Raw genomic sequence first — 23,092 nt, 5'->3', positions numbered from 1 at the left:
AAATGAGGGAAATTTCATGGATAGATGTTTATTAAATACTAGTAAATAATAATAATAGCAATTTAATTATTATTCTATCTCTGCAGAAGTCCCAAATCCAATGTATATCCTATATAATGCATCTTTATCAAACTAAATACTAGTAGTAGTTTATTAGTTACCCATTTTGTTGGAGAATATGTATGTAACGTTTGTGGAAATGTTCTTATCTCGAATTATTGCAGAATTTTGTAACCATTTTTATTAAATCTTTGACAATATATAACTTCTTAATTCATGCAATTTCTTTTTCAATATGTTGAGAAACTTCTCATTTTCAGCTAACATTATTTATGCACATGACTTCTTCATGAAATTTCGTTTTTATGAGAGAGAATTGTACGTAACAGAAGATGGGAAAGAGAGAGAGAAGCGTGTGTGGATAGAATAGAAGTTAAGTATAATATTAATAGTGTTAAGCAGAGTGAATAATAAAAATAATTATATTTCTTCGTTCATTCATTGTTGGATATAAGGGGTGAGTATAATATGTTTATTTGGATAGAGCTAGTAATATTATTATTAAGAAATAGGTGTTAAATTATAAGATTAACCATTTTTTTATTGTTGTTTGAATAAAAGATTATAATTACTAAAATGAGGGGTCTAATAGAATAGAATCAACCATTTTAATATTGAGTATAGTCTAGTGAAGTTGAAAATTACGTTACATATATAATTCTTCCCAACGGCCTAACTTTATTGAATAAGGTAGTATATCTGAATTTTCTTATCAAAACTAAATTACTATGAGTAGGAAATTAGAATAAATGAATGTAGAAAAGTCAGACTTAGATTTTTCTGTGGAAATTTTGATTTTTTTCTGTGAAAATTTTTATGATAATTTTAATAAAATTACAACCACACGAAATACAAACGTGGCCAATAGAACTTTTTAGGATGGTATAGATCAAAGTCTAGCTCAATTATGCATTTATTAGTTTACAATAAAACTTCATGGCTATAATGATCGTATAATTACATGCTCCTAAATCCAAAAAAGCCAAATCTCAAACCTAAGTGAAAATAGTAAACACAAACAAAATCTTGAGAAGTTTGAATCAAATCTCATCAAAATCAACTAGAAAAAAAAATGTTAAATAAATAGGAATCGGATTGATCAATTCCTAACTTTGATGTTGTTCAAGTGTGCTATGAACAAGTCATTCCAAGTATCGGTGAGTCCCGGTAAGCACCAGTGCATGCAATCGTCGTGTCTTTTCCCACCAGCAGTGGATGGATGGGCATCAGCTCTGAACTCACTCATTCGGGTTATCTCCAATATTTGGAATTTTGAACCTTCAAGGGCCCTGTATAGATGCCCGTTTACAAGCCGTGTCTCTACATTTGTTCCGTTGTTCTCAATAGAGAAAAGTTGTTCGACCTGGAGATAATGAAACGTAAGTTCTTGCTTGGATTTGCTGAGGCAATGTGATATGTAAATCAAAGTCTTAGCGTCAGGCACATCCCGTTGCTCTATATTACAGGCATATATTAGAAACTCGATATGAAATGACCAAACAGCACCAGACGTACAAAAAACAAGAAGGAAAAGCTTACTTCTCGCGGTGCTAGAGGCTGTACTCGAGGACATGAACCACCTTGGTCCCAATTACCTCCTTCAAAATGCCTTGGTGATTGTGTTCGAAAGAAAAGAATAGCATTTTTGCGTGCATTCATTTCCACAAAAGATACCTATAGGAATACATCGCAGGCATGAATCTTGCAATAAGGATGAATGAAGCAAGATAACCTAAAGATGGGAAATAATAATGAATTACTGAAAAAAAAAACATAATTACTATTACTATTCATAAAAAAGAAAACTTTGAGTAGAGCTTGAATGAAAATGGATTCATTTCTTCAAATAACAGAATTAGTATATTTTAATTAGGTAACAGGATCAAAATTGAGCATCTGAGAAAGAGAAGCAGAGAGTTATACCATGTGTCGTAACACCATATCAAGCCCAGCATTAGGTGTAAGTGGAGGAGTCACAGGTACTCCCTTCTCAAAGAAGAGCATCGGTGTTTTCAAAGGATCAAACTTTGAAGGAGCCCACCACCTAAAGAATTAAGCAGAAAAAAAAATGAAAACCTATGAATTATAATCTCATATATGATGAAAAGAAAAGTATGATGCTGAATTTCATACAAGAAAACTACAAACATGCAAAGGATGATGTTATAGCATTCAAAAAGTACTTTATCCTGTCAAGGTTTAGAGCCATCACTTGTGTTCAAATATACTCCATTTATCAGTAACTCAGCAAAGATGTAATTAATGTGTGTTTGACATCTAGCAGTAAAAGTGTAAAAACAATCTATAATAAAGCAGCATTTAGTGAAATGGAGAATATGAATAACATGATTCTTTTTACTCCCACATATATCCGAGAAAGCCACACTGTCTGTTTGTCGCACAAAGACTGGGAAATGCAACTGCGTAAGGAATATGAGGACTCAATTGAGCTTTCAAATAGCAATACATATATTGATTTGATTCCAATAACTACTTCACTAGGCAGGCGAGGGCTTCAGCGCAAGTGAGAAAGAGTCTCATCACTAATACTGGATCAGTCTACTCAATAAAAGCACACAAAAACATGAATTACCAGTGCCCTGTATTGAAAATGAGTATGTCGTGGAAATGTGGAGCCGCAGCCCAACTCCCATCTGGCATATCAACATCAATTCTATAGCCATCCTTATAACCAAGTGACTCCAGTACACCACTGGTACCGCCTGACCACCTAGAAATAACATATACAAAGTACTACTTTGTCAAAAGGCACAGACATACAATATAGTGAAATAGCAATTGCAGTATCATGACTATTGTAAGCATACAGAAAAACACATTAAAACATATGTAAGGGGATGAAAGAGCAGGAGTTCTTCATAGATGATCACATGAATCATAAGCTCCTCGATGCAAGAAAAGGAAAACCTCTGAAAAAGTTTTCAATAGTTATTCTGAAGGGAAAGTGGCAACTCATAAATGAATGGCTATACGCAAGACTGCAAGAGACAATCTGCATTTAGAAATACAGGGTATAACTCTATATCTATCTCCACAGTGTGCTGAGGCTCCTATATGTTTCGGTTTGTGTATGCAAACTCATTAAACTTCACTCCGAATCATTCTCAACGAGTCCATAAGAAGTGATCCCATTTTTTTCATCGGGTCCGGGTAGAGACCAAAGATCTTGAGCGACCTAATGTTCAGTTTTCTTATTCAAGTTTATGACTACATTGCAAGCTTCAATGAAAAAATTATACTCCATTAACCAAGGAAAAAGTAAGGTGGTTGACTTTCATCTAATTTTATTCATTTTTCCTTCTAAATTAAAAGTAAGATATAAGTTAGAAGATTTTACAATTCTATAGGAAGAAACGATCTGAGTTATATGTTTCCAGTTCCCAAAGCAACCGTATCCGAGTGACATATAGGTGACCTCCTAACATAATATCAAGATTCAAACTTTAGGCACCTATAATCTTATCAACATAATTAGCTCCATACACAGCATCGACATCGTGTGACCGTGTCAGTGTGTGAGTGGTGCTCTCCTGGGGATATAAGGCAACACAATGTAGCTACATCATCAGGGGGGATCACGACTCAAGTTATTTTACTTGGCTTACCTACCATATCGAGCCAGAAGATTCGTCCGGTGATATGCAATAGTTAGGTTGTACTTAAGGAACGTAAAACCGCGATCAGCTCCAGCAGGCCGCCACTTTTTCACCTCGGCAGAAACTTTTCTCAATGCACAAAAAAGAGAAACAAACATGTTCCTATTCAAGGAGTCTCCAACAAATCCTGCACTGTCAAAAATCCATAAGAGCTACAAACAGCACTAATTTTTACACGGAACACAATTAGTAAGAAAGAAAAAGAAACATATAAGCTGATATGACTTTTTTCATTATGGAGCTGGAAAATTTTTAAGTGGAAAAACAATTAACTTAGCTACTACTGCTCAAATTAAAATTCAAATATCAAACCTTTTCTCTAATCAAAGATCTCCAATTTAGTGTAACCAAATGCATACCAACACAAGGATATTCCAAATCCCTAACTGAAAATGCATAACATTGCCAATTCACTTAATTCAGAGATGCACTCACCAATGCTTGTGTCTCTGAATTGCTCGAGGAATCTCCACGGATCAAACGGAGGCAGATCGCAGCCGCGAGGTTTCCACCGCCACCTGAGGATGTCGACGGCGTTCGATTTGTTACCTGCGATGCAATTCCATCCTTTGAATATCTCCTTGCACGTGTGATCGTAGCGCGGAGGAGATCTGATTGATTGATCATAGATCCAGCGCCCTCCCGAGTAGTTGCAGCTACCACTGCTCTTCGCAGGCACCGCTGGATGGAATAACGGCGGTGGTGGCGGCGCATCCCTCCGGAAGAGAGAGAAGCAGAAGTAGAGAGAGATGGCGCAGAGGAGAGAGATAAGAGCGCGGGGTGCGAGTGAGGAATTGGAAGGAACGAGCTTCTTCGAGCTGTGATGCGGTGCTCTAGCGGCCATGGCTTGTGAGCGCGAGCGCTACGCCGGCGCACATTAGCACGCGCTGTGATGTGTGTGACGTGGATTAACCGACACCATTTTTCCTAATTAATTTATTTTGCTGAAAACATAATTACTTATTAAATACCGATTAATAATTAATAATTGGAAGTTTATATCACCGGTTATGATTCATTAATTAATTTTTTAATCCTAAATCTAGAAGTTAATAATTTCCAATTATTAGTAATTAATTGATTATCATTGTGACTCAACTCCTTGGCACAGTGGATTCATTTAGTGACGTATTTTGGGGTTGATTTCAATGTGCATGTGTTTTTTTTGGGTAAAATATTATAGCTAGTGATAGAACCAGACATTTAACGAGATCTAATAAAGCATTTCTTTAAAAATTAAAACATTTTAACAGAACTCTAAAAAAATTACTAATTAAATAATAATAAATATATTTAAAATTTTGTAATTTAAACTTAAAATTATTAAAATAACCCCAAAAGAATTTAAAATAGTTAGTTGGTTTATAATGCACGAGCCTCGCCACAATTTTGGTTTGCAAATTGCAATCAAAACTTCTAAATTTTGCAGATAAATAGACTTAATTTGTAAATTTCTAGTAATTTCACTTTCCAGAGGTAAATATGATGTTTCTATAAGGCTATACTGTCTATAATAAACACATTGAAATGAGAAACAGCCAAAACATTAGCAAAACATTAATTAATTAATTTCTTAAGTGAACATGAGAAAGTACATTTGAGTTCCCAAGTCCACCTAAAGAACATTTGAGTACAATTTTGTATGATACTAAATAAACATGAACAAAATTTTGAATTCAACAGTATATCAATGTCTGGTGTGTGTATAGTACAACAGATTCAACACACAATAACTTAGCAGTGTAAGAACTAAGAAGCAGGCATGCTAGATTGGTTCCATCACTGCAAGGGTTTAAGGTGGAAAACTTGGCAGCCAGGCTTGTAAGATTGCTTCATCACCGCCTGTTCGAATTTCTTGTGTGCAGCTTCATTCTCTTCTAAGCTGGTTTGGATGAAAAACCTAATCCACCATGATGAGCTCCGGAACTTGGCCTGCATAACAAACACCCACTTGCTCATTCAACAACTCATTTATTTTTCGCTTTACTATGTTTTCATGACATCTTGTGAAGCCATCGTCACAGTAACTGGAAACCAAACTTCCAGTCTAAACATGTTTGCTTAGCGAAAGAATAAGTTGTGATCAGCCCCTGCCCTCCCACTAAGTTAAGTTGTGATCCACCACCATCATTCTATAAGCATCATATGGCGTATGTGCGTGTGTGAGGGTGGGTGGGTGGGTCAGGGGAGCGAGAGTAAAAGTCGAACTCAAAATTTCCAAGTGAAGAATTACATGTAAAAGAGACAATTTATACTTACAGGACGTCCGAATTTGGACAGCTCTGCCAATTTAGCTCTTTGATGGCCTGGATAACCTGCATTCACATGAAACTGGTAAAGCTCGACTGCGAAGTAACATGGGGCAGAGCAGGCACTCATGCCATGTTACTCTACTAAAAGCCTAAACTTGTGGAAAAATAAAACATTGGCACGGTAAATGGAAGAATGACCACGTAACAGCTGGAAAATACAAGAATGGTTAGGACTCACTACCGTAGTGCCGTGTATCATTAGGTTAAAGACTCATCAAATGAATTCGGAACCAAGATTTCTGAGGAATTACCAGATAATATAACTAAGCCATCAGATGCCACCCGTGCTAAATCTGGGACAGTCTTATTAAGATATTTCGGTGACAGGTAATCCAATGCATCTGAGACAACCACGAGAGAAAATGACTTGGGCTTGTACGGGAGGGGAAACTTAATATCAGCTACACGTACAACGCCCTTGCTCACAAGACTCTTGCAGTTGGCATCAGCATCGTCTAATTCATATGGCTCTACACCCCAGGCTTCAGTGTCCTCTTCTTTTAATATTTGAGAGACGACTGAGCAGGTTTCCGGGCCTACATGTAGTACCTTCCGCATGCTGTCACCATATGATTTCTTAAGGATAGGTATCAATCTTTGAAGTTCTGCAGTACAGGAAACCCCACCTGCAGGAACAAATAAACACAAGAACAGTCAACATACCAGAGGTGATTTGTCTGAATATAAACCCAAGCAAAAGAACTGACAAACACCAAGTAGTGTGCCAAGAATAATCCGAGCAGATACAAAGTAATGGTACGTCTATGGAAGCAGGATTCACATCCTCATCAAGAACAATACTTAGTAGATTAATTAAATGCATAACAGCAAGCAGAACTCTCATGGGTTAGAAAAGAGCCCTTCAGATAAAAGAGTCCTATATTTGCATGTATTTTACCAAGGTTAACTGTTTAAATTCTCTAATATGTGTGATTACCAATACCGGGCATGGAAAATAAATAAGTGCAGCTAAAATTATTGCAATACAAATATGGATAGTATTATGTGAATTTAATTAAACTTAAGTACCCAATTACCCATTGATGTACTAACAACGAATGACTACTTTTTGTTAGAGAGAGAAGTCGATATAGTGTTTATATAAAGATGTCTTCATTTGGTTACGCGGATATGATATTAATCCTTAGGCGCACTGACAGCAAAATCACAAAAAAGTTGCCTTTATAACAAATAAAGGAAAAGGGGAGGAATAAAAAAATAATTTCCTATAATAAAAGAGGGGTGAGCTTCAGTTATCGGAAGTTACCCTCAAGTCGATTCAAAGCAGCAATATCACTACTCCTGCCACCTGTCAGGAAGCAATTTCAAAGTCAAATAACACCAAAAAAGAACTTTGTACCAATTATTTACCACCATTATTATCAAATGCAACGGTAACAATTATCGAATGTCAAAATTCTATCAATAGGATGTGTATTTGAAGTCCAAATAGATCAGTAACTAACCTGAACCATGATACATATACCCAACAATGAGCAGTGCTCCCTGAAAATATGTAGAAAATCAAGTCATAAATTTTCTCAGAGTGAAATCAAAAGTTACAGTTACAGACACGACAATCAATGCCAGACAGCTCTTATGAGAAGTAGAATGGGAAGATACGGACGTTGACATCCTTGTTAAGCAGTATGCAGAAGTTTAAAAAAAAACACAGTATGAGAGTAATACAAAAGGTAAAAAGGCACAATATTTACCACCACAACGAGTCCTATAGATAATAGAGGAGATGGACGAGACTTGTGATGCAATGCGCCCATGAAGGGAACACCACTGTCTGCAAAGCGGCGGGAAGCATTGGGTCTCCTTGACGCCATTTGCAGATATAATGACCTGTTAGGAATTGGATCAAAAGCACTAGAAAATAAGTCCAACTCTTTGACCAGAAATACTGAAGCACTTAACTAGCAGAATCCTACCAAATATGATCTCAACCACATATAGACACAAACTATCCACCAAAATCAGCACGCAAACAGATAGTAAATAAGAAAACCAACGACAAATTATCAGCTTCTTTTCAATTCAAGATCAATCATGAAGACATAAGTTGCAAGTTGCAAACTTGCAGTTCTACATCAATGATATCTATCAGAAAAGCTCAAAAAAAGGCAAATTGGGCATTTTCATCTACTGATGAACTAACACAAATTGCATCAACTGATATGATTGATTAAGCATCCGCTTTATAAGCACATCATTTTTTTCGCAAGAATCTCAAATCCAACACACCAAGTCAAGTAAATTCAAACCACTAAAAAGGATCAGCTAGTTCGAGCCCATCAAATGGCGGGTAAATCCGCATTGACACATGAAACACCTAATCTCTCAGTTAAACGCATTTCTCTACAGCTCAATTTCACACAATCAACCGCCAACAAGACAACAATCACCAATCAACAAAAACGAAGCCATAAACCAGCAGAAATGCACAATTTAACTCAAAAACATACGCTGAAATGATCAATTGAAACGGGAAAAGATACATAATTAAGCGAGGAAGCTACCTAGTGCGAAAAATGTAAAGATGGGAGCGCACGAACTGAATTTGGGATCTAGATCTGCTCCGATTCGAGTGGAAAAGCGCTCTTAGTAGAACAGCTGCATTTATCTTATTTTCATTATCATATTTCCTTTTTTGCACTTAATAAATGACAAGATGGAGACGTATATAATTATAAATTTTATACTATGATTTTGGAATAAATTAGGATGGAAATTACAACTATTTTAAGTTAGGGATTAACATTTTTTTATTTTAAAATTATGTATTTATTTTTGTGATAATGGAAACATCAATCAAATTTCAATAAATTGGACTTATTTTATTTAGACTATTGAACTGTCGGTTGAAGCCTAAAAGTCCGATTTTTCATTCACATAGCATGTTACTTTATTATTTGCCTATGAAATATTGTACACTTAATTTGCTATTTTATCATTTAAATAAAACAGATTATATTATGAGCTGTAAATGTATTACTTTAAATATGGACCATATTTGCTATATGGAGTATTATTATTTATTTGGATTGAATATATATCTATCTCCGTCTTTGTATTGTATTTTTGCTTTGTTCTTTTTTGCATGAAATATCGAAATTGATGAACAAGGCATAAAATGTCTAAATTATCTTTTATTATACTCCTACATTTGATCAAATTGTGTTTTTTTTTTTTTAACTTTGAATAGGATGAGGGAGGTACAAATGATTTTTAATAAAATTATCATGCGACTCATTGTGCTAAATGGGCCAAAGCTTGGCATAAATGGGCTCTTTTCTAATACATTAGCTATGTCTCATTACACTTTAATATTTGGGTCCTAATTTGGTCTGTTTTCTTTGTAGTTTGCTTATGTCAGTAAGTATGGATGCCAATTGAGTTTTTGTGTTGCAGACTAATCTGCCCAAATGTTTGGATTTCGAGCTATAATAGTCCAATTTCGGTTTGTTCCATATTTTTTAAAACTGAAATGATATATCACTACGATTCAAAATTTCACAATTATCTCATATGTGATTTACCAGATGCTTGATGCTACCCGGTAACAATTAGAGGTACAAGAGTTTAAGCTCTTACCATATTTTTGTACTAAATGTCCCTTTAAAATAGAAACAATGTCTATTTTGGTTCGTCCTTTAAAATTATAAACTTTCAATTTTTGGAAGAGGACCTCATAATCCATGTGCAACACTACTTTCAATATTTTTTATTTTCATCTCTCCTACTTAATCCATTTTTTCTTCTCTCTTAGAGCATCCACAATTGGACGGACGATGCGCATCGTCCGCCACTGTGGCATCGCGGACGATGCGACGCGTTTTTTATTTTTAATTTAACTTTCAAAACCTATATATATCTCTCACTGTTCACTTTATTTTTCACTCCTTTCACTCTCAAATTCACACTACATATTCTACACTTCAAACAAAATGAATTCCGGAGATTACCCAAGTCCGAATAGTCCGATGTTCTGTGGTGCACGATGGTCGGGTACAGAACCCGACGAATACCTGTCATTCGACACCAACGCCCAGTACGATCCTGAGTTCAGCACAGACTCGTACGGGCTGTCAGACATGAAACATTCTCCGAACCGCATACCCGCCGCCGCCGCACCTCGCGGCCGATCCACCACCGCCGCGTCGGGCTCCGCCACCAAGAAGAAGCAGCCCAAGGCACGAGCCTAGAGATTGCCGCAAACGGCGGTGTGTGAAGAGTTCGCCCCGGGAAGGACGAACTACGCTGCGGACGAGTCCTTCGTTTTGACGAGATGTTGGATTGATGTTTCAGAGGATCCGGTGTTCGCCAACAACCAGAAGGTTACTGAGTATTGGGAGCGAATCGCCGAAAAATACAACGAGGCCAAGCCGTCGACCGCCTACAAGCGCCATAGGGAGCAGCTCCGCAAGCACTGGGATCAAATAAAGAAGCAAGTCAATCTGTTCGCGGGGGAGTACGACAAGTGCGAGAGGGAGCAGGCCAGCGACGAGAGTCTGTCGGATGTGCGCGACAAAGCGGTGAGATCGTACACATCATTGTACGGCGATTTCAAGCACTACCAGTCATGGGCGATCTTGAAGGAGAAGCAAAAGTTCGTTGGTGGTATGATTCTCCAATTGACGGCAGCGAAGAAGAGGGCGTCGAAGCGCACCTTCGCTGATTATACAAGCAGCGAGAGCGGCGCGTCTCCAATAGACCTCAACAATCCGATGTTCGAGGATGAGAGTTCCGGCACTCTGATATCTCGGTGTCCCCCTGGCATCAAGGCTGCCAAAGCCAAGGGCAAAGCGACCACATTCGCCGCGGCGCCGCCATACCATGCCGCAAGCCCGGCCGCGAGCGCGACCCCGAGCGAGACTTCGGCTGCGTCACATGCCTACACGGATTTGGTGGCCTCCTCCGACTACGGGACGTTGTTGGACGCGCACAACGCCCTGATGCAGGCAACCAACCCGGCTCAAATCGAATGCATCCAGCGGATGATCGTTGGCCTCGGCCGCAGGTTGGGACTACTCTAGACGAGCCGGGGTTTAGTTTATATGTAGTGCACCTTTTTTTAAAATTTCTTAGTTTGTAAAAAAAAATTAATTTCTTATTTTGTAACTTTTATTAATTAAGTAAATGTAGGATTTGCTTTAATTGTGTTGTTTTTATTTATTTATTTTTCTTGGCATATTTGCATAAATTATATAAATACAAAATAGAAGTAAAATGCTTAGGGCGGAGCTTAGGGCGGGCTATAGTCCGCCCCATTGCAGGTGGAAGTGGCGGAGGATAAAATGCTGACGTGGCGGTGCATAGGACGTCGCTTAGTCCGTCCCACTGTTGATGCCCTTACTCTATCAACTATGCATTAAAATCAGTGTCGTTTCAAAAGTTCTTATTTTTCAAAAACGGATATAGTAATCGTTAATTTTATCAAAATTCTTCAAAACACCATTAGCCCTTACAAATCATAAGGGTCGCTCTGATACATTAAATTGAAATTGAATTGAAATAAATTTGTAGTTGTGCAATTTCGAACCATGACCCAAACAAACCCATCACAAAATCCTTATTTAAAAGTAGTCAAACAAAAATGTTTAATTCATTGCATACATTTAGATTTAGAAAAAAATCATGGCTAAAACTCTTGAGTTGTAGATAAGCATGTCTGAATTGCAATAAGCATTCATGAATTGACATATCTACACATTGTGGTTAACGTAGTCTTGTCGTCTCATAAAAGATGTCTCATTTTTCTTTTTAGTTTGTCTTACTAAAGATGTCACATTTCCATTTAAAAAAAAAAATTCTCTCTCAAAATAATATAAACATTATATTTTCTCTTTCCACCTAACACATAAAACAAAACTTCCTAAAATCTCGTGTCATCCCACAAGTATGACATCTTTTGTGGAACGAAGGGAGTTCTAAAGATCAAGTACAAACTTGAGCTTCCAAAGGCAGTTAAGACATTGAATCATATCCAACGATAGTCATTAAAAACACCTCCTTGATTCTTCACATCACATTCATCTGCAGGTTTCTATATGTATATCACTAACTTTATCACTTCAGCACATGGAACGAGTCGGGTCGGGTACCCAATATTGGGTCGGGTCAAGACCCGCCAATGAATTGGTCGGTTTGAGTTTCTTTCTATAAAAATGCTATATTCAGTAATATTGTAGTACATCTTTAGATTTAGACACAAATCATGCTAAAACTCTTGAACATATAGATAAGCATGTATGAATTGCAATAAATTATATTCATAAATTAAAGAAATGAACAATCGGTTTCTTACTATGAATATTGGGAGAACTCGAGAGCAATCGTAAGAATGTATGAATTGCAATAAACATTCATGAATTAAAGAAAATGAACTAACCATAAGAGGCGAACTGATATTGGGCATTGAATCTTATCGAAATTGTCCAAAATCACGATTAATTAGCCCTTGCCAATGTATTTGAGTTTCCAAATACTATTCCATAACTTGCACTGGTATTGGGCCTTAGAAAATCAAATCCATTTATTTTACAATTCCATGCATGAAAATGATTTTAGTTCTCAAATTAATGACTGATCTAAGGGATCAAATAAGTGTACCTATAAGAGCATCTCCAATGGTTGGCTAGCGACCGGCTAGTCGATTCGCGGCGCTGGCCGATCGGCTAGCCGAACCATTGGAGGCAGCCAGCGGGCGACCGGCGAAAATTTCGGCGTGGGCTAGCTGAACGCGCGTCGCTAGCCGATGCGCTGGCCGCCATTGTGGCGGCCCGATCGGCCAGCGACGATTTTTTATTTTTTTTATTTTTTTTAAAAACCTATATAAACGCGATTTTAGTTTCATTTTCATTTGCACCACTTGTTTTAACGAGTTTTCTCTCTCTCTCTAACTTTTTGTACAAGAGCATCATCGAGCGATGGATCACAACAACGAGTCCAGTCTAGCGACGAGTGGATCTCAGACTCCCACGGTACCCGTGGGATCTGGATGGGGCCAGATGGGCGGGCAGATGGGCCCAGGGTTTAACATCCCCTGGAATCAACTGATGGGGATGATGGCCGAAGCGCCAGGGGGTGGGAACCAGGGTGGGATGCCGTGGGGTATGCCGGGCGGCGGACAGGCCAGCGGCGAGCAGGGGTGGGGAGGTATGCCCCAGATGCAGCAGATGATGGGTATGCATCCCGGGATGCAGGGGTCACCGGGGGGGGGGGGGACACGGTCTATCGTCCCTCTCTAGATTTTTTGACGGCTTCGTCTCACACGTCGACCCCAGTGGAGACGCAGTTCACTGGCGATGACCTTTTGTCATTGCATGACATGGGGATCGATCTCGGCGATCCGGACACTCCCGTTCCAGCGGGGCGGGCCGCGGCGAAGAAGAAGAAGACGAGGGGGAAGGCCAAGGCGGTCGGCGAGTCGTCGCAGCCCGTTGTTGACGACACCCCCGGCCGGAGGAAGTGGACGGAGGATGAGTACGCCGGGGTGGCCAGGGGTGGTTGGAGGTGTGCGACGATCCGCTGGTTGCGAACAACCAGCGGGTCGTCAACATGTGGGCGAAGATTAGAGCTGCCTATAGGAGGCACTGCCCGCACGGGAAGGACTTCAGCGGGGAGGAGGTCCGGAAGGGATGGGAGCGCATCAAGGCCGCGGTCGGCCGTTTTTTGGCGTTGTACGCCAACGCCCTCCGTCAGCTCACTAGTGGGCAGAATGAGGAGGACGCCCGGAGGATAGCCGAGAGTCAGTTCCCCTTGGCGGGGAAGTACAAGGAGTTCCACTTTTGGGAGTGCTATGAGTTGTTGAAGGACTCCGAGAAGTTTCGGGCGGGGTGCGACGTTGGGTGGCCGAAGAAGCAGAGGCTGAACTATACCGGCGACTACAGCGGCAGCAGCGGCGGATCCCACGACCTCTCCCCGGATGCTGAGGAGTTTCCAACCCCTCCTTCATTTGCTGGTCGCCCTCGCCCGGTTGGACAGAAGCGGGCGCAACGGGCTGCGAGGGGAGGATCCCCACTATCGCCCCGCGAGGTCCAGTCCTCCGCCCTCCCACCCGCCCCACTCGAGTACACTCTCCATTCGCGTAACCAAACGCGGGATCAGATGTACAAGGTCTTCCAAGATTGGAGGACCGCCACTGACCCCACGGAGAAGATGTTTCTTCACTCGATGCTCGAGAGCATGCGGGTTGATTTGGATGTCGCGATGGCACGGCTAGGGGGTTCCGACGTGGGCTCAGATACCACGGGTGGCGGCAGCGGTGGCGGCGAGGAGTAGAGAGTGGCGGGGCTCGTGTGTGGAAGCCCTTTTTTTTAAAAAAAAATCATGTACTTTTTTTTTAAATCTTTGTACTTTTTTTGAATGGAATGGATTAATTTTCCCGTATATGTGTCGTAAATTTAATTCCGTAATTTAATCGTAATTTTAATTCGTAAATATAATATATTTTGAATTATTTTTATTGCGGTTGGCCTATGGCTGGCTTAAATCTGATGTGATAGGTGGATTTTTAGTGCTGCTGACATGGCAGGGAGAGAGAGTGGCTGGCGTATGGCTGGCCTATTTGCATTGGAGATGCTGTGAGCCTAACTTAAGCTATTAATTTAAAATAAGCGGTTGCGTGGATGAAAGTTGTGCCATAATGTAAAGTGTCATTATTAATGGTCAATAATAATATGTCATCACGCATGTATTATTCGAATCACATGCGCCCAAATATTTGTGATTCGATGGTAGCATCTTAATCTTATTATGTCATGCAATACTTCGAATCGATTGTAGCGAAATTATTTGAAATCCAATAATTAAAAACAGCAACTATTTATGATGATCTTAGGTGAAATGTTAGTTATTTTTAGTATCTAGTGAATATTTTTTAGAAAAATTTGGCACTTAAGTAAATAATTCAAAAATCCATTAATACCAAAAGTAGACAAATAATCATATTATAATAAGTTATAAGAGAGAATAGCTATAACATTGACTATAAGACCCTCTTGGTGAAATTAAAAGGTTACTATTATTAAAAAATAAAAAAATAGCCCCAATTTTGACCTAATGATTATTAGTTAACTCGAGTTAGACTTTTACCTAAGTGCCGCATATAAAACGTTTTCCCTTCATCGCATCCATTTCAACATAAATTATCATGAATGTGTGATGTCATTATTATTTTATTTTATAAATTAAATCAATTTTGGCGGTGTATGCAAATGCAATGATGAGAAGTTTGTTATAGGAGTATTTGTGGCCATATATTATTTAGTAGGCTAAAAGTCGCCAAATAATCAAAATTTACGTTAGTTTTGAATAAGTAACTCAAAAATAAATTATTACCTTATGGAATTTGAAATTAGAAATCACAATAAATAAGGTTACCTTTGTGACGTCATATAAATTCAAGATATTTTAATTTTAGCATGATATCTTCGAGAATACGTTTTTTCACTATGATAGTAGTATTAAATGTAATTTTACTTGACTCAGACAAATTATTGCTGGTATTAAATATGAATGTAAGTTTGTCCGTGGAGATTTAGCTGGCCTTTGCGAAATATTGCCCCACAAATTAAATAAAGTTCCTTTTAAATTAATTTCCTAGTTGCAATAGTGATTGTGATCTGTGGGGCCCCATTCCCGTATAACTGTAACTTTATGGCTGATAATAATCGTGTTTCTAATTACGTACGTAACTCTTTAATCAATTTTCTGTTATAGTCTAAATTTGGATTGAAATTATTTTCTTTTCATTCAACAAAAATGTGGTATAAATAAAATAAATTGTGGAAATAAAATTTTGGCAGGAAACAAATCACTAAAATTAATTGAAATAGTTGTACTACAAAATTATTGATAGTAAAAGACAAATCAGAAATAATGAGAAAATGACACGTGGACCACATTCTTCCAGTATATAGAAGAGTAGAGAATCAGCACCAATTGAAGAAGCACAATCCAATCCAATCCATTCTCCAATTCTAAAAAATAAAAATAAATAAATAAAATTTCAGTCCAGTCCATTCTCTTCTTCACCAATCTCCTCCATTTTACACAGGCAGAATCCAGAAATTCGGTGAATGGGGGTGGAGTACACCTGCTGCGAGGCGGAATTCTTCATTCACATTGCCGTGATCGTGCTTCTGGTGCTGTTCGCAGGGCTCATGTCGGGGCTCACTCTCGGCCTCATGTCCCTCAGCCTCGTCGATCTCGAAGTCCTCGCCAAGTCTGGAACTCCAAGGGACCAGATATACGCCGGTGCGTCTTTTTTATTATCACTCTAATTAGGCAGAAATTGAAGCACAAATTCGGAAAAAATTTCAGTCGGGAGATGGAATTTCATCGATTTTGTGTTGTTATTTGCAGCGAAGATACTTCCGGTTGTGAAAAACCAGCACTTATTGCTCTGCACTTTACTGATTTGCAATGCCGCAGCTATGGAGGTAGAGTAGTAATTTCTCTTCTCTGTTTATTATGATGCGGAATTCAATAATCTGAGATTAACGGTGTTAGGTGTTTTTTGTGAAATCAGACGCTTCCTATTTTCCTCGACGGCATCGTTTCGGCTTGGGTTGCGATTCTTGTATCCGTCACTCTGATTCTTCTGTTTGGTGAGGTAGGGCTTTTTCGATTAAACTATTGAAGAAGCTCGTGTGATTGCTAATTACTTTACCTTTTGCGATTAAATTATGTAAGAGTCTGATAATCTAATGATTGATACCTAATTTATCTCAGATTATACCACAATCCGTTTGCACTAGGCATGGGCTTGCTATTGGAGCAACTGTTGCCCCAGCCGTTCATGTTCTTGTTTGGATTTGCTTTCCTCTTGCATATCCCATAAGCAAGGTAGCATTTCCCTCTTCTTCACTCTCCTATGTGGAGTATATTTGATTTTCATAAGTTTTTACACTTTTTTATAATCTGTATTTTTCTTTTTGAAGTTGTTGGACTTCTTGCTTGGTGATGGCCATAGAACTTTGTTTCGACGCGCTGAGCTGAAAACACTTGTTAATTTTCATGGCAATGAGGTAAGGACATGTATGTTAATGCTTTGGCTGTGTAATTTCCATCAGATGTTGCTCTAATTGGTGGTGTGTGTAGGCTGGTAAAGGTGGAGAGCTGACACATGATGAGACAACAATTATTGCTGGGGCGCTTGAACTCAGTGACAAAACTGCTAGTGATGCCATGACCCCGATATCGGACATCTTTTCAATCGACATTAATGCCAAGCTTGATAGGTATATGGATGATTTGGGACTCAACAACTTAGTTCCTTTGATCATTATATGTGTTGTGAAATCGTGTTATTCTTCCTCTGTTGTAGGACTATGATGAATCTCATCTTGGAGAAAGGGCATAGCAGAGTGCCTGTCTATTACGAGCAACCTACAAATATCATCGGGCTTGTTCTGGTACATGTTTTGTATTTTGGTTTCAGATTATAAGTTCTTATGAATTTGGATGCATTATTATGTTAATATTCCACAAACTAAGCAATCAGGGCATTGACTAGGATCTGTAATTTTAAATTCTTTAGATAAGCTTTTTTCTTACGTAGTGGGATCCCAATATTTAGTGATCCTCAGTCAATATTCCAGATATGAGAGGAGAATCAGTAAATGAGCAAGTCATAAAACATGAAGTAGTAACAAATGTAAACTAGTAATGGGACTTTTATAGTATTTCACATACTCACCTACTTTTATGAGAATTCTCATCAGATTACCTCAGCTATCACATTCTTTTTCACACGGCATCTGCATATATAGTTTTATCTACATTGTTTTTTAATTTTTACTAGAGAGCTTAATATGCAGTACCTCCAACTTTTCTTGTTTACCTATGTCCTTCCAGGTAAAAAACTTGTTAACCATTCATCCAGAAGATACAGTACCAGTAAAAAGTGTCACAATTCGCAGAATTCCAAGGTACGTTTGAAACACTGAAACTCCAAAACTTTTATCCACAAATGAGGCCTTGAATGTGTTACCAGAAATTAGTTATTTCTATGCTTCATTAAGACGATTATCATCAGAATACTGCTCGTTGTTAGTCATATGAGCTAGCAACTGGATACATGTGCAGCTATTCTTACTTATGCACTTACTTTACCTGGCTATTTCTGTTTAACGCTCCAGCTCGAGCCTTAGGCATTCTTCTATTGTTGTTTAATTGTTGGTGAACATATATGTGGCCTAATATGTAGAGTGAACTAAACAATCCAAGTCTTGATACTTGATAGTTGCACATTTATCATTTGATGAGGTGTAGCTCGAATCGATAGAATCTACCCCATACCAGCTGGATTTGAACTTAAATTTGCACCAAAAGTGAACGCCTCCCGATTAGTTTTGACATATGGAAAATGTGCTAATACCTCTACTTCCTCTTAAGGGTTGCAGAAACCTTGCCACTATATGACATCTTGAATGAATTCCAGAAGGGTCACAGTCACATGGCTGTAGTCGTAAAGCAGTATACCAATACAACCGACAAGCCTGCTAGCCAGGCGCCACTAGATAGTAAGTCACATGCAATCCGTGTTGGTTTCTAGTTGTAAGATAAATGTCAATGCAGTTACAAAAAACTTAACCACTTATTATTACACCCTGTAGATCCAACCAAGGATGTGAGGATAGACGTGGACGGTGAAAAAACTGTGAAGACAAAGAGACCCCTACAGAAATGGAAGAGTTTCCCAAACAATGGAAACGATTCTTTCAAAAACCCATCTAGGGCCAAGAAATGGACCAAAAACATGTATGCGGACATTCTGCAAATGGATGGAAGTCCGCTGCCGAAGCTCCCCGAAGAAGAAGAGGCAGTAGGGATTATTACCATGGAAGATGTGATAGAAGAGCTTCTGCAGGTGAAGTTAATACATTATAATGTGCTTATCCATAACCCTTAATTTTCACTTTCTCTTACATTATTTGGTGGATTGCTTCTTGCAGGAAGAGATATTCGATGAAACGGATCACCATGTCGATGAGTCGTGACCATATATACATAGCGTAATTATATGCGAGAGCTAGATATGCAACATTGATACTACGTTGAAAATGTTGTTGTGACTTTTTTCGTATGGAGTATTAGTTTTGGTTGAATATATGTAAGAAATTGAAAGAATTATTCATTGATTAATGAAATTCGATTGAAAAAATCAAGGTGAATCGTGCCACATATAATAATGGCACGTCGTGATTATATGTAATTTTATCTAATATATATATGGACTACACGTTTAATAGGAAAAATGTTTATAAGAGCATCTCCAATGGCCATACGCCAGCAATAGCTTAGCCAAAAAACTCCTCCTGCCACATTATCTAGGACTAGAAACTGCCTGTCATATATCAGGACAAAAATCTGGACAAGCAATAGTCTAGCCATAGACCAACAAAATTATGAAAAACAAATAAATTACAATCACGCAAATTACAGAATTAAATTTACGACACAGATACGGGAAAATGCAATAATTTTATTTAAATAGAAAAAGTACATCCTAAAAAATGACATAATTAAAAAAAAATCTATCGTTGTGCAATCTTCCGCGCCCACAACTCTTCAATTAAATCCTTTTGGAGTTGAATATGAGCATCCACTTGGCGCATGTCGGTATGTGCCTTGAGGCGGTCGGCTTCATCGTGAGGTACCCCCATTCGTACGTTGGGGGTGGCCATGTCGTGGCTTGGACCGGCTGCATCAGCATCGTCATTGGCCCAACTAGTCAGTTGTACACCTTCATCTTCGACTTTCATGTTGTGCATGATAATACAAGTATACATTATATCAGCAATGCAGTCGACATGCCACAAACGCGTTGGACCCCTAACTGCCGCCCATCGAGACTGGAGCACACCAAATGCCCGCTCCACGTCCTTGCGCGCCGACTCCTGCCGTTCCGCAAAGTAGGCCTTCCTTTCATCAGCTACGCATCTGATCGTCTTCACAAAGACGGGCCACCTAGGGTATATCTCATCCGCCTAGTAGTAGCCCATATCATGCTGGTTGTCGTTGGCGACAAACTGATGGTCGGACCGACGACCTGACACTACTCGTTGAAAAGGGTCGACGAGTTGAGGACGTTGCGGTCGTTGTTCGACCCAGCTCCCCCAAAATACGCATGCCAAATCCACAGCCGGTAATCAGCTACGGCCTCGAGGATCATCGTGGGATTCTTTCCCTTGTAGCCGGTCGTGTAGAACCATTTCCAGGCGGTGGGACAGTTCTTCCACTCCCAATGCATACAGTCTATGCTGCCCAACATCCCCGGGAACCCATGCTTCTCCCCGTGCATCTGCATCAGATCCTGACAGTCTTCGGGGGTAGGGCTTCGAAGATACTGCTCAAGGAATATTTCAATGACGGAAATACTTCAGACAATCTAGGGCAGTCGTCTCACCGATGTGGAAGTACCCGTCCCACATGTCTGCCGAGCCTTCGCATGCCAACTGCCTGATTGCCGCAGTGCACTTTTGTATAGGTGTGTGGCCAGACTCGCCAGCCGCATCATACCTGAACCGGAAACACATATATCGAAGCTCTAAAGCGTCAGCGATACGCATAAACAGTGGCCTCTTCATCCTAAAACGCCGCATGAAATGATTGGCCCCAAACTGCGGCTCCGGAGCGAAGTAGTCGTCATATAGCCGCTGATGTGCAGCGACGTGATCCCGATCAACCACATTTCGGTGGTGGACAATGGGTCAAGGTACCGCCGGCTGCTGCGGCTGCAAGGCCCTTTGTATCAGCCAATTTATCTCGCGGGACGTATAGGCCGCCAACTCTTCGTTAAATCGTCGGTTGAACTCCTCAGCATCATCACCACTACCATCCACGCCGCTGCCACCCGCATCACTCATTTCGCGATATTGCTCTTGTACATAAATTAAGAGAGAGAGAGAAACTCGTTAAAACAAGTGGTGCAAATGAAAATAACGTTAAAATCGCGCATATATAGAGTTTCGAAAATTTTAAAAAAAATGAGGGGGGCTGGCCGATCGCTAGCCTAGCGATCGGGACCATACAATGGCGGTCAACGGAGCGGCGTGGGCTAGCCGATTTCGCGCTCGCTGGTCCCAATGATCGGCTAGCGCGCGCGGAGCGGCTAGCCGGCCCGCTAGCCGCCATTGGAGATGATCTAAGGTATCGGTGTCACTAATTGATCAATGTTTATTGTGTTTAAATGTTTAATGATATTTCATGTGATCTGTATTATTCAAAATAGCATTTTATGTCGTCTATCGTATATGTACTAAGCTACTAGTTAATTGTATACGTGATATGTAGGTATTTATTTAATAAACTAGTCATTACATATATATGTAAAGTAGGAGCAACTTTTTACTTAATAATGAAAAGTTAGTTTTAAGTGAAAGTAAGTAGTGAGTAAAATTCAGTCATAGGCAATGCAATGCTATATTATAGTGGTTCAAATTTGATTAAGAGCTAATCGATCGAATCCATCCCTAATTTTATATCCCAACTTTAAAATTCGTCTACAATACAATTTTTAGCAATTGCATTATTCCATTTCATGTTTTTCAGTCAACAATTCTATCCAAATCATTTCAATTTATATCACTTCAAGCAATCTTTTTTAGCGAATTATTAAAAAATAAAAACAAAACATTAGTTTGCGTATACATTTTATTTTTTGAAAAATATAATAGATCATCGTCTCGATTTGAGAAAATATTCTCTAGTCTAGGCTTACCATGATGGCAATATGAGGTGGTATGCCTCACCAATACTGCTTTGACATGTGGAACTCAAATTGATTCACATTTTGCATATGGATACTTTCCAAATTAGATTTAAACTACTATTAGGCGGCATTCGATTGGAGAGATTAGCATGATATAATTTGGCTGACAACTTTAACGTGTTCAATTGCTAATATTAGAAATTATGTCGGCCCAATACAAATAAAGGCCAGTGGTTTGCCCATCTACATGATATAATTTTCTGCATTGCAATACCGACTATTCATCGGAGCTTCAACCCTCCGACTATTTTATCTCTCCGCATCTCTCTTTTGTTCTCCATTATCTCTCTCCAATATTTATTTAGTCTTATAGAAAGCCCATTTCAACCGATCCAACTACTAATTTATAGTTTAAGCAACCGAATACAACCTTAACATGTTACATCTTGTCATGCTTGAGTCTTTGTCTAATAAATTACAAAAATATTATCTAATCCTATAACAATTTTATAATTATGCCAATAAATCAAATTAGATGATTTTTAATATTTTATGAATTTAATATGCAATATTTTATTAAAATCATAATTATATCTGTCAATTGATATTAATATCACATTTTTCCTTTATTTTTTCCCTCTCAAATTTTCTTATCATATTCATTATTATTTATATAATTTGAATTAATAATTCATTAAAATTTAATTGAATCATATCTCAATTTTACCGGATATTAATTATATGGAGAGGAGTCAAACACATTTATAGGTTTTTTATTTGAAAGATGGAATTAGGATATGATTCAATTAAATTTTAATAAATTATTATTTTTCATTACAAATAGTAATAAATATTAAATATTAAGACAAGATAAAGTGAGGAGAAAAAAAAGTTAAAAGGACAAATATGATTATACTATCAAGACATAATTAAGGTTTTAATGAAATGTAGAATATTAAATTTGTAAAACATTAAAAATCATCTAATTTGATTTGAGGACTTAATTATAAAATTATTGTAAGTTTGAATATCATTTTATAAGTTATTAAATATTAATATTAGTATTAGAAAAAGACTCAAACGTGACACGATGCAACATGTTAATAGTAGTTGTAGTTTAAATCTAACTTGGAAGGTTTTCATATATAAAATGTGAGTCATTTTTGAGTTCCACATGTCAAAGAAGTATCGATGGGGCATACCACCTCATATTGCCACCATAGTATGCTTAGACTCGGGAATATTTTCTTGATCTGATTTATTTTCTCCGTCGCAATTCCAAAGTAAAGTTTCAATAATAAAATTCACAAAATTGA

The 23,092-nt window shown here is 38.5% G+C and overlaps 3 protein-coding genes across 3 annotated transcripts; 1 reads left to right on the top strand and 2 right to left on the bottom strand.

The window, feature by feature from the left end:
- Nucleotides 1-940: 940 nt before the first annotated feature.
- Nucleotides 941-4,656, bottom strand: LOC125218915 (protein trichome birefringence-like 13). Its single transcript, XM_048120719.2, has 6 exons — nucleotides 4,173-4,656; nucleotides 3,687-3,864; nucleotides 2,654-2,791; nucleotides 1,984-2,104; nucleotides 1,600-1,734; nucleotides 941-1,423 (listed from the first exon to the last, which is right to left on the bottom strand). Exons 1-6 carry the CDS (start codon nucleotides 4,579-4,581, stop codon nucleotides 1,160-1,162), a joined length of 1,245 nt encoding a protein of 414 aa, XP_047976676.1. The 5' UTR covers nucleotides 4,582-4,656; the 3' UTR covers nucleotides 941-1,159.
- Nucleotides 4,657-5,283: 627 nt separating this feature from the next.
- LOC125217651 (putative pectin methylesterase CGR3) lies at nucleotides 5,284-8,727 on the bottom strand. Its single transcript, XM_048119173.2, has 7 exons — nucleotides 8,575-8,727; nucleotides 7,765-7,900; nucleotides 7,516-7,555; nucleotides 7,317-7,358; nucleotides 6,301-6,675; nucleotides 5,997-6,052; nucleotides 5,284-5,669 (listed from the first exon to the last, which is right to left on the bottom strand). Exons 2-7 carry the CDS (start codon nucleotides 7,882-7,884, stop codon nucleotides 5,517-5,519), a joined length of 786 nt encoding a protein of 261 aa, XP_047975130.1. The 5' UTR covers nucleotides 7,885-7,900; nucleotides 8,575-8,727; the 3' UTR covers nucleotides 5,284-5,516.
- Nucleotides 8,728-16,008: 7,281 nt separating this feature from the next.
- Nucleotides 16,009-19,230, top strand: LOC125222449 (CBS domain protein (DUF21)). The gene is made up of 11 exons (XM_048125070.2): nucleotides 16,009-16,315; nucleotides 16,424-16,500; nucleotides 16,590-16,673; nucleotides 16,793-16,906; nucleotides 17,002-17,088; nucleotides 17,162-17,301; nucleotides 17,388-17,475; nucleotides 17,918-17,991; nucleotides 18,458-18,585; nucleotides 18,679-18,932; nucleotides 19,018-19,230. Exons 1-11 carry the CDS (start codon nucleotides 16,138-16,140, stop codon nucleotides 19,060-19,062), a joined length of 1,269 nt encoding a protein of 422 aa, XP_047981027.1. The 5' UTR covers nucleotides 16,009-16,137; the 3' UTR covers nucleotides 19,063-19,230.
- Nucleotides 19,231-23,092: the final 3,862 nt, after the last annotated feature.

The sequence above is a fragment of the Salvia hispanica genome, chromosome 1, assembly GCF_029641045.1.
Source record: "Salvia hispanica isolate PSC_SH4W2 chromosome 1, Shi_PSC_v1, whole genome shotgun sequence".
In the NCBI taxonomy this organism is placed as follows: domain Eukaryota; kingdom Viridiplantae; phylum Streptophyta; class Magnoliopsida; order Lamiales; family Lamiaceae; genus Salvia; species Salvia hispanica.
This window is presented reverse-complemented; position numbering and strand designations above follow the sequence as displayed.